The sequence below is a fragment of the Ranitomeya variabilis genome, unplaced genomic scaffold, assembly GCF_051348905.1.
Source record: "Ranitomeya variabilis isolate aRanVar5 unplaced genomic scaffold, aRanVar5.hap1 Scaffold_273, whole genome shotgun sequence".
Classification (NCBI taxonomy): domain Eukaryota; kingdom Metazoa; phylum Chordata; class Amphibia; order Anura; family Dendrobatidae; genus Ranitomeya; species Ranitomeya variabilis.
Genome location: NW_027508024.1, coordinates 1 through 11966, shown reverse-complemented (window position 1 = coordinate 11966; position 11966 = coordinate 1). Strand labels below are relative to the sequence as shown.

At 44.0% G+C, this 11966-nt stretch overlaps 1 protein-coding gene across 3 annotated transcripts; it reads right to left on the bottom strand.

Moving 5' to 3' along the window:
* Positions 1 to 773: 773 nt before the first annotated feature.
* On the bottom strand, positions 774 to 5576 carry LOC143789486 (uncharacterized). Of its 3 annotated transcripts, none has more exons than XR_013219243.1 (6): positions 5429 to 5576; positions 4460 to 4617; positions 3150 to 3274; positions 2934 to 3068; positions 2085 to 2259; positions 774 to 1683 (listed from the first exon to the last, which is right to left on the bottom strand). XR_013219243.1 is itself a non-coding variant. In XM_077279024.1 (6 exons), exons 5-6 carry the CDS (start codon positions 2152 to 2154, stop codon positions 865 to 867), a joined length of 876 nt encoding a protein of 291 aa, XP_077135139.1. In that variant the 5' UTR covers positions 2155 to 2259; positions 2934 to 3068; positions 3150 to 3274; positions 4460 to 4617; positions 5429 to 5576; the 3' UTR covers positions 774 to 864. The 3 variants fall into 3 exon arrangements, 2 of the variants coding, with proteins under 2 accessions (XP_077135139.1, XP_077135140.1); XM_077279024.1 differs by having other exon boundaries at positions 774 to 1670; XM_077279025.1 differs by lacking the exon at positions 5429 to 5576 and adding an exon at positions 5144 to 5397 and having other exon boundaries at positions 774 to 1670.
* Between the last annotated feature and the right edge of the window lie 6390 nt (positions 5577 to 11966).

Sequence of the window (11966 nt, the reverse complement as noted above, 5' to 3'; positions counted from 1 at the left end):
AATGCAGCCCCAAACGCAGCCTTTATAGTATAATGCATCCCATAGGCAGCCTCTATAATATAATGCACCGCCACAGGCAGCCTCTATAGTATAATTCAGCCCCTAATATAATGCACCTCCAAAGGCAGCTTCTATAATATAATGCACCCCCTAGTATAATGTAATATAATGCTCCCCCATAGGCAGCCTCTATAGTATAACGCAGCCTCTATAGTATAATGCAGCCCCTAATATAATGCACCCCCATAGGCAGCCTCTATAGTGTAATGCAGCCCCTAATATAATGCACCCCCATAGGCAGCCTCTATAGTATAATGCAGCCCCTAATATAATGCACCCCCATAGGCAGCCTCTATAGTGTAATGCAGCCCCTAATATAATGCACCCCCATAGGCAGCCTCTATAGTGTAATGCAGCCCCATATATATGGACACTCACGTGCAGCATAGTAAATCAGATTAGAAGTAGTACAATAGATTTAGTGCTTGTTTTGTAATTGGAGCAAACTGTCCACAGATTTAATAGAGGTGTTGCCCCAGAAATTGCAGAACGGATAATGGCAAGTATGGGGACCACTAGAGCTAAATGGATTCTGTAATGCAGTGGCGGACATATCACTGATGTAGTTTAGAAAATTCCGGAAATGATGCATAAATAGGTAAAAAGTAGTTGCATCGTGTGACTGTTCCTCTATAAATGTATCAATATGGCCGTACACGAAGAAACTCCTGGTAACATAGAAAACTGAAAAAATGGAGTGCTGACTTCATAAGTATAAAAAACATATACATTTTATTTAGTAAAAATCATTAATAAAGGAAATAAATATATATTGGGGATGGATACACGAGCACATGTTGGGATTTATGCTCTTCTCTGTCTGTTCTGTTGGAAACAGTTTTGGCGGCAGTAAGGACAGTAGCGGTTTTGGCGGAGCCATGGTGTAATGCAGCTCTGATGAAAAAGATGTCGGCAGGGCAGCACAATAAGCTGCTCACCTACTTCATAATCACCTAGGCATATGGCACAAGAAGGAATCTCCTCCTGGCCTGTGGCGCTCCTGGTAGGAAGGCGTTCTATTTGCCGTATCCTTGTCATTCCTCTCCGCCGTCCTCTCCTCCGCAGGGGTGCAGCCTGCGGTGGGGTTGTATCCTCAACTGAATCTAATCCGGCCTGATTCTCAGCATCTGTGCCCACGGATGGTGGAATAAAATTTGGCTGAGGATCGGCCCCGGAGGTGGTTGCCGCTTCATTTCCACCACTCCTGTTATTGCTGCTGCTCGGTAGTGACGCATCAGCAGAACTGTGACGGTCAGGGAGCGTGGTCGGTGGTAAAGCCTCCGCAGGCCTGAGATTGTCAGGGAGCGTGGTCGGTGGTAAAGCTTCCGCAGGCCTGAGATTGTCAGGGAGCGTGGTCGGTGGTAAAGCCTCCGCAGGCCTGAGATTGTCAGGGCGCGTGGTCGGTGGTAAAGGCTCAGGAGAGATGGGACGGTCAGGTAGCGGCCTATGTGGCGAACGGCTCCTGTGTCTGGTCTCCTCTCGTACTGAGCGCCTGGATGGGTCTCTAACTCTTCTTCTTCTCTCTGGAGAAGGTAAATAATCTCTGTCATCTTCAATCCTTCCTCCTCTTGTCTGAGACGACCTGAGTCTTCCGATCACAGGGCTCTGATCTGAAGGGAAAAACTCATGTATTATAATGACAGAAAATATCATAAATGACAGGTACAAATGTGTCTATCATCTATTATCTATCTATTATCTATCTATTATTTCTCTATAAATTTTTACTGGGCCGGGACACCGCTCTGCACACACCCAAGAATAATCTAAGCACGTTGACCCCTGTTGTGAGCGATGTGTGCTGGTCTGAGGGTCCGGACCCCACCGATCGTCACTACTACAATACCCAGAGTTATTAGTTTAGTTCCCCGTCTAACATTGTCCCCAGTATACAGGCAGAAATATTTCTAACTCCTCTTATGGAAAGAACTAGAGAGTGGAACCTGTTGTTACTGGGGTGACGACAAAAAGACCCCGGTATAATCCCCCCACACACACCCCTTACATTGTAAAGGTTCACTTACTTCGGTTTTCTGGCCGGTTCATCCATGCAATGTTGTCCATGATCAGCTGCCTCAATTCCCGAGAACTCATGGTTTCTCCTCAAAAGTGTTCAGTAACGTGCTCTTCCGGCGCACAATAGTCGCAGATCTCACAGCGCAGAGCAACACGCAGAAGTCACTCAGTGTGCGAGAAGTCCTGCAGAATAATCCACAAATGGAAAAAAGTTATAGGACAATAAACAGCAAAAGCCAAAAAGTAGTGACCATAAGTAGTATGGAAGGACGAGAAGATGAAGCCGCAAAACATCGAGAAAGTGTTTACATGGGAACTGCCCGGCAACAAATTGTATAAATCACTAGTATAAGTGATTATAAGAAACTTTGTAACATATGATATCAGAGAAATCGTCTTTAATCTATTCTTATGGGTCAATTCCTCCACTTTCCCGTCTCCTGAGCTCATTAACTCTGAATAACCTCCTGTAATCCGTCTTGCTCTGCACAGAGATTTCACAAGTTAGGAGGCAGAGGAGGAGCACTGCCAGGAGGAAGCACAGAATCATTGTCCTGCAGGATTCTAGCAGGTACATTAGCTTATACCAGAGCTGGATTCACAGCTACAATGCTCAGTACTGATATATAATTTCCTCCATGGCTCTGTGCTACCTAAGGTAAGAGGTAAAATACTTTTTTTGCGGGAGACACTGATTCAAAGACAAATGCAAATTAGAGATAGTGACTGTAGGGTGAAAATTGTAGAACAATACAAAATACCATACAAGCCATATAATGGCCGGAAATGGCGCTATTCCTCACATCATGTTCACACATTGCAACTTAGACTTCAATGTTACAGAAAAGTATCGTTACCTTCTAACTACTTTACTCTTCTTGTAAATCCAAGAAATGTGATGTCACTAGTAGTGCTACAGAATTCAGCTGGGATCTTAGTAATCGACAGGGATCTTCTTGTCAAGATTTCAGCTCTGTAGTCGTTTATCAACCCTAAAAGGAACAATAGATCGGTCAGATTTTATTCTTTTATTTTTAGGCAGGAAATGTTTGTTATGACCTCAGAATACTTACAGTAATATCTGGTGAATTCCCGATGGAAATAAGATTCCTAATCCAGAACAAAGTTTACACTTGGAGTTTTCAACGCTCAACAAGTAAAACTTTGAGAACCTTCCAGCAGTAGAGAATTATTCCACCTGTAGTATAAGGAACAGATGAGTTTTACCATTTTATTCCTCAGTTCTGTGTGTAGAGCCCAGGTCGGACTGGCCATGGGCGTGGGGAGCAGTGAATATTAATTTCTCTTTAGCAGCGGGCACAGGCTTTAGCCGCAGCAGTCGTCTCCTTCCTCCTGTCGCCTGCTGCTCCACCGCTGCTGCCCCCAGCATGTGCCGCATTCAACTGTATCGGCATCATAGGTGCAATAATAGAGGAGAGGGCATCAGATGATACTCCCTGCTCCATTATTGCCCTCTGCCTCTGCCACAGCCGGTGCGTGATGACGTCACCTCATACTGTGTGCCGGGCAGATGGCAGTGCAGCTGCTGAGACTGGAGCAGAGTCTGGAACCGCGGGGGAATGAGGAGGAGAGGTGAGGATTGTGGGATATATATATATATATATATATATATATATATATATATATATATATATCAGTTAGTACTGGTGGCCATAAGACTGTAGGACTGTGGGGCTGTATTATATTCTATGGAGAGGCTACATTATATTCTATGGAGGGGCTGCATTATATTATATGAGGGGGCTACATTATATTCTATGGGAGTTTGCATTATACCCTATGAAGGGGCAGCATTTTACTCTATGGGGGGCTGCAATATAGTATTTGAGGGGGCTACATTATATTCTTTAAGGGGACTGCATTATACCCTATGAAGGGGCTGCATTTTACTCTATGAGGGGGCTGCATTATTCTATTTGAGGGCTGCATTATATTCTACGAGGGGGCTACATTATTTTATTTAAGGGGGCTACATTATACTCTATGGGAGGGGATGCATTATACTCTATGAGGGGGCTGCATTATATTTTATGAGGGGAGCTACATATTTTATGAGGGGGGGGCTACATTATACTCTGACACAAGTTTTATTTCAGATCTAAACCAAATAATTTTCAGCTTTAGGCCATGTTCACATGCTCAGTATTTGGTCAGTATTTTCCAGCAGTAAGAACTGCCTTAATGGCACCAGACACCCGACAATCAGCCAACAAGTAGCCGAATGATAGTGGTTAAATGCGGGAGGTTGTCAGGTGCAATTCTGGCCTAACTCAGTGGTCGGTGCTGACAGCCGTGGTCCGGCCTCCTCCACTTATCTAATTAGTGTAAGAAGATGGACCCTGGCGGCAGCCATTATACTCACTCTACAGATGTCCGGCTCTGCGGGGTCCTGTGCACGCTGATGTTCTCTTCTCAGCTTATGTAGGTGGTGACTGATGTCCCCTCTGTGGTCCTGGACCAGACAGCCAGGAGCTGACGTCCCCTCTGTGGTCCTGGACCAGACAGAGTCAGGAGGGAGATCTGAAGGGGAGAAGATAACATTGGAGCCATATTACACAGTGCTATAATCCCTGGTGCAGCCCGCCCTGCCCCATACAGGTAGAGCGCTGGCTGCCATTATTATTACTACTATTTATTAATAAAGGAAATCTCCCCTCCTCCCCCTGTAAATTGCTGGACACTGATATTTGCTCCCTGGTTTTCTTGCGGCCATTCCTACTCTTATATCCGGCCACTGAGGACTGGATTTGTTTCATGAATTGTAAATAAAAATATTCATGAAAATGTTTTTTCTGTTGTATTGTGCCGTGATTTGTGCCGGACGAGTTACTCATCAAAACATCGCATGTTCCCCATCATGGTATCAGTAAAAACGACAGCTCAGGGTGCAAAAAATAATCCTTCACCCAACCCCAAATCACGAAAAAAGAAACCGCTACGGGTGTCAGAAAATGGCAACAAACGCAAAAAGTGTTTTCATACAAAATTCAAGAATACATGAAAAAATAATGAGAAGAAAGCTTCTAGTTAGAACCTGAAGACCCACCTCTTCCGACAAGCCTACAACCTGCAGTAACCACCGATCGACCAAACCGCTGCATGACCAGCTCTATCCTCGCCTACTGTATTCTCACCCATCCCTTGTAGATTGTGAGCCCTCGCGGGCAGGGTCCTCACTCCTCCTGTACCAGTTGTGACTTGTATTGTTCAAGACTATTGTACTTGTTTTTATTATGTATACCCCGCCTCACATGTAAAACGCCATGGAAAAAATGGCGCTATAACAATAAATAATAATAGTTTCATAAATAACAACACAAAACAGATTTACCTCCAGATGTAGAAGTCCTCAGTCAGTGATCTTCAGGAAAATCCAGAAGTATCCTCTAATACAGTTTCGCTATTCCACAAGTAAATCGCAAGTAAAGCGCTAATCTCACAAGGAGAAGATCTAGGTACAGTGTTGTCAGGAGACAGACATATACCAAGTCTGAGCCAGTGAGATGGAACCGAGGGTTTTTAAGGTTCCGCTCTATTGTGACATCATCACTCACCTGTGTGACATCACTGCCCGCTTCCATATAAGGTAAGAGATGATGTCACAATGCAGCGGAATAACCAATACTTTTTCTCTCACTATCGGCCTCTTATAAAGCAGCTGATAATGATGGAGGCAGAAATAGGGATGAATGAAATAACATCCTGGCAATTTCCAGGTGTTAGATTACAGCCGGTGGTTACAGAGGTTTGGCTGAGCTTTTCCCATTTCCAATTCTCATCATATGACATTATAACACATTTACTCTTTTCTGACAGTTTCTTTTATCTTCTCATTCTCTCTATAAAGATACATTGAACTATATAATCTGATGCTCAGGATAAAGTCTTCAAGCATTTGGTGTCATTATTGGATTTTCTCACATTTCCACTGATAGGGGGCAGTGTTCTGGGATTTGTGTGATCATGTGATTCCAGGCCGACCATCACCAGGACCTCATGTCCTCATACAGTCTATTGGATGGATGATAACGTTAGTCAAAGGGGCATTTCCATGATAGAAGTGATGACAGGACATGTGCTAATATGTTTGTAAAACGATCGACAAACACAAATTCGGCACAAATGTGGCACATTCGGATTCGTGATCGGTAATAATTGTGTTGCCACTAAAGTATTTTAAAGTAGATGATAAATAGATAGATAGATAAAAAGCCGGCAATTCATGTGCTGCATACAGTAAAATCATAGAGTGACAGGTTAGAATAGATATACAGTATACACATAGATATATAGATGTCAGTGACACACACAGATATATGTATAAATATTATATAGATAGAAGAAAAGCCGGTAATTCAGCAGCCACGTACTCTAAAATGACACTGGGACCCGACAGTCTAGAAGAGATGGATTACACACATAGATACAGATATATGGGTTATACACACAGCGCGGTGGCGCAGTGGATAGCACAGCAGCCTTGCAGCGCTGGAGTCCTGGGTTCAAGCCCCACTAAGGACAACATCTGCAAAGAGTTTGTATGTTCTCTCCGTGTTTGCATGGGTTTCCTCCGGGTACTCCAGTTTCCTCCCACATTCCAAAGACATACTGATAGGGAATTTAGATTGTAACAGACTGTAACAGGGACAGTGACGATAATGTGTGCAAACCTGTAAAGCGCTGCGGAATATGTGAGCGCTATATAAAAATAAAGATATAAAAATATATTTATAACACACATAGAATAGATAGATGTCAGTGACATATACAATTAGTACAGTGTGTGTGCAGCTTTCTGTACATGTTGTGAGGGGTTGACACGCTCAGCTGCTTTCCCAGGTAGACAGAGGAAACATTCTGGTAGACGATCACCTGCTGGTTTATTGTGGATAGCATAAACCTTGGTGGGTTCAGCAAAATAAACCGAGCCTTGCTGGCATAAAGGTAAAACAAAGAAAACACAGTCCATATGAGTCCTTTCCCTGCAGTTGACCCGCACAGTTGGAGTTCCTGCTTCTCCCAAGAGACACTGCCTGATTCTCGTTACCAGGTATATAACATCCCATTTGAGTTCGTCCATGCCGGACATTGGGTACGCGTCAACACTGGACACCTCATTGAGCCTGCAGTAGTCATTACAAAATCGCTACTCGCCATTGGGCTTCGATACGAGGACGAGGACTTGACCAGCCACTTCTTGATTCCTCTATCACCCCGGGGTCCAGCATTCTCTTCACCTCCTTGCAGATTATCTCCTGGTGTGGTTCGGGGATTCTGTAGGGTTTGAGGTTTACCCTTACATGTGGGTTTACCATTACATTACTGTAATAAATGTATATGTCACTGACATCTCCGGTACCGTTTTTTTCAGGTACCGGAAATATTAGGACTACTGATGAGCGAGCAGAAAATGCTCGGGTGCTTGTTGCTCGGGTCGAGCAGATTGGAATGCTTGGGTGCTCAACATGAGCAACGAGCCCAATATAAGCCTAGGAAACCTGAGTTTTTTTGCCGTGACACCCCCCCTCCCCCCGGAGGTTTTTTCCGGGAATCAGAAATCTATGGGAACAGTTCTCAAATTACACGGGAACATAATGGGGAAGACCCCTAGAAGCATTTCTGACTCCCAGGTCACTGTTCTGAACAATGTTGTCAGAGTATTACGCCACTTTTACAGGCGCACATTAAAACATACAAAAATGAAACCAAAATGGATTTTCCTGGGAAATATGTTGAGGTACATCCTTTCCAGGGTAACGACTTGTATATTAGGCAAAATAAATAACCCAAAACAAAAATGTTCCTCCACCACTTGAGCTATGTTCACACGCAGCGTTTTTGATGAATTTTTCATTTTTGCATTCACTGGGAAATGTTATTGTCTCCATAGACAATATGGATAAAAATTCCTAAGAATTTAGGACCTGAGAATGATGTCACGGCTTGTGATTGGTCGCCTGGTGGTCACATGAGCGGCACACGACCAACCAGAAGCCGTGACGTCATGGAAGGTGCTGAACGCGCTCATTTTAAGCAAAGAAGGCTGCCGGTTACCAGCGGTGATGTCCAGGGGCCTCCGGACAGGTGAGTATATCAATATTTTTTATTTTAATTGTTTATTTTACACAGTAATATGGATCCCAGGGCCTGAAGGAGAGTTTCCTCTCCTTCAGACCCTGGGAACCATCAGGATACTGTCCGATACTTGGTGTCCCATTGACTTGCATGGGTATCGGAATAGGTGAGATCCGATACTTTGCCGGTATCGGCCGATACTTTCCGATACCGATACTTTCAAGTATCGGACGGTATCGCTCAACACTAATCCTGAGACATAAAAATACACAAAGAAAATGGGAGACGTTTATTAGCATCCTGGATAGGACCTGTGCACAGTATATACCGTATGGGAATAAACATACTAGAAATAGGAGGAAACCAATATGGCTAAATAGAGCTGTAAGGGGCGCAATAAGGGACAAAAAGAAAGCATTTAGAGAATTAAAGGAAGTAGGTAGTGAGGAGGCATTAAATAAATACAGAAAATTAAATAAATTCTGTAAAAAGCAAATCAAGGCAGCAAAGATTGAGACAGAGAGACTCATTGCCAGAGAGAGTAAAAATAATCCCAAAATATTCTTTAACTACATAAATAGTAAGAAACTAAAAAATGAAAGTGTTGGCCCCCTTAAAAATAGTCTGGGGGAAATGGTGGATGAGGATGAGGAAAAAGCCAATATGCTAAATGACTTTTTTCATCAGTATTAACACAAAAAAATCCCATAGCGACAATATGATCAGTGATAACAAAAATTCCCCATTAAATGTCACCTGCTTAACCCAGCAGGAAGTACGGCGGCGTCTAAAAATCACTAAAATGGACAAATCTCCGGGCCCGGATGGGATCCACCCCTGAGTACTGCAGGAACTAAGTACAGTCATTGATAGACCATTATTTTTAATCTTTAAAGACTCCACAATAACAGGGTCTATACCACAGGACTGGCGTATAGCAAATGCGGTGCCAATATTCAAAAAGGGGACAAAAACTGAACTCGGAAATTATAGGCCAGTAAGCTTCACCTCTACTGTGGGTAAAATCCTGGAGCGCATTCTAAGGCTATGTGCACACTTTGCGGTGTGCTCTGCGGGTTCTCCCACAGCGGAATTGATAAATCTGCAGGGCAAACCCGCTGCGGTTATCCCTGCAGATTTATCGCGGTTTGTTCCGCGGTTTCCGCTGCGGGTTTCCGCCTATACTATTGATGCTGCATGTGCAGCAATATGCAGCATCAATAGTATAATGTTAAAATAAAAAAATTGGCTATACTCACCCTCTCTGACGTCCCGATCTCCTCGGCGCTGCACTCGGCGGTCCGCTTCCAAAGATGCTGTGCCGAGAAGGACCCTTCGTGACGTCACGGTCATGTGACCACGGCGTCATCATGGTCATGTGACCGCGACGTCACCGCAGGTCCTGTTCGCACATCAACCCAGACCGGACGCCGCGGGCAGCGCTGAGAGGTGAGTATAGCATTATTTTTTATTTTAATTCTTTTTTTTACACCCAAATATGGTTCCCAGGGCCTGGAGGAGAGTCTGCTCTCCTCCACCCTGGGTACCACCTGCACATTATCCGCTTACTTCCCGCAACGTGGGCACAGCCCCATGCGGGAAGTAAGCGGTTCAATCCTTTCCTATGGGTGCAGAATCGCAGCGATTCTGCACAAAGAAGTGACATGCTGCGGGTTGTAAACTGCTACGTTTCTGCGCGGTTTTTCCTGCAGCATGTGCACTGCGGTTTGCGGTTTCCATAGGGTTTGCATGTTAATGTAAACGCTATGGAAACTGCTGCGGAACCGCAGCATCAAAATCGCGGCGGTTCCGCGGTAAAAACCGCAAAGTGTGAACATGGCCTAAGGGATGCTATACTGGAGTATCTGAAGAGGAATAGCCTCATGACCCAGTATCAGCACGGGTTTACTAGGGACCGTTCCTGTCAGACTAATCTGATCAGCTTCTATGAAGAGGTAAGTTCCGGACTGGACCAAGGGAACCCAGTGGATGTAGTGTATATGGACTTTTCTAAAGCTTTTGATACGGTGCCACACAAAAGGTTGTTACATAAAATGAGAGTAATGGGGATAGGGGAAAATATGTGTAAGTGGGTTGAGAGCTGGCTCAGGGATAGGAAACAAAGGGTGGTTATTAATGGAGCACACTCGGACTGGGCCGCGGTTAGCAGTGGAGTACCACAGGGGTCAGTATTGGGCCCTCTTTTTAACATATTTATTAATGACCTTGTAGGGGGCATTCAGAGTAGAATTTCAATATTCGCAGATGACACTAAACTCTGCAGGGTAATCAATACAGGGGAGGACAATTTTATATTACAGGATGATTTATGTAAACTAGAAGCTTGGGATGATAAATGGCAAATGAGCTTTAATGGGGATAAATGTAAGGTCATGCACTTGGGTAGAAGTAATAAGATGTATAACTATGTGCTTAATTCTAAAACTCTGGGCAAAACAGTCAATGAAAAAGACCTGGGTATATGGGTGGATGACAAACTCATATTCAGTGGCCAGTGTCAGGCAGCTGCTACAAAGGCAAATAAAATAATGGGATGCATTAAAAGAGGCATAGATGCTCATGAGGAGAACATAATTTTACCTCTATACAAGTCACTAGTGCGACCACACTTAGAATACTGTGCACAGTTCTGGTCTCCGGTGTATAAGAAAGACATAGCTGAACTGGAGCGGGTGCAGAGAAGAGCGACCACGGTTATTAGAGGACTGGGGGGTCTGCAATACCAAGATAGGTTATTACACTTGGGGCTATTTAGTTTGGAAAAACGAAGACTAAGGGGTGATCTTATGTTAATGTATAAATATATGAGGGGACAGTACAAAGACCTTTCTGATGATCTTTTTAATCACAGACCTGAGACAGGGACAAGGGGGCATCCTCTACGTCTGGAGGAAAAAAGGTTTAAGCATAATAACAGACGCGGATTCTTCCTCTGGATCAACATGTTAGAGCATGTTAGGTTAGGCTATGGGTTGGACTAGATGGACTTAAAGTCTTCATTCAACCTTAATAACTATGTAACTATGTAACCTTAGCTGGCCATGTGGTGTTTGACACATCATCAGACACATCCCGTTTCAGTTATGAAGGTGAGACTGTTAAAGGAGGAGGGCCATTAGGCGGACTTTAATCTTCTTAAAGGGACAGCAGTGTGTCCTCCCTATTCTTAGAGAGCCATCAGCTGGCTGGGCTTTGTTGTTCCCATTATTAAACAGTGTGTATCCTGTACTATTATTGACTGCGCATTGAATGCAAGGCATGACTCAAATTTAGGCGCACCTCAATAACCCATTGAACAGACATCCTGGAAGGCCACATGAAACCAAAGTTCCCATTCTTATTTATTTGGTACTGCCATACTGTTTGCCCATGCATTGAATGCAAGGCCTGGTCTGCCCCAAAGTTTATCGCACCCCAAAAACAGTTTGAAGAGACATGGTGGATGGCCACATGAAACCAAAGTTCCCATTATTAGATTTTTTTACTTTCCTAGAGTTTGCCCATGAATTGAATGCAAGGCCTGCTCCAAATTGGGACGCACCCCAGTATCCCAAAAAACAGACGTCCTGGAAGGCCCCATGAAACCAACGTTCCCATTATTAGAAAGTTGGTACTCTCATGCTGTTTGCCTATGCAGTGAATTGCAGTGTTGAGCCTGAAGAACCTGCATTGGAGAATGTCAGTGTTGAGGCTGAAGAACTAGCAGTGGAGAATTGCATTGTTGAAGCTGACAACCAACAAAGTTCACATTATTAGGAAGTGGGTCTCCCATT

What these genes read in the sequence shown, in the direction of transcription:
- LOC143789486 (XM_077279024.1), bottom strand. Translation starts at nt 2,154, where the DNA reads ATGAGTTCTCGGGAATTGAGGCAGCTGATCATGGACAACATTGCATGG. An exon ending in GAACCGGCCAGAAAACCGAA is followed by an intron (nt 1,671 to 2,084) that starts GTAAGTGAACCT and finishes TTTTCCCTTCAG; the next exon opens with ATCAGAGCCCTGTGATCGGA.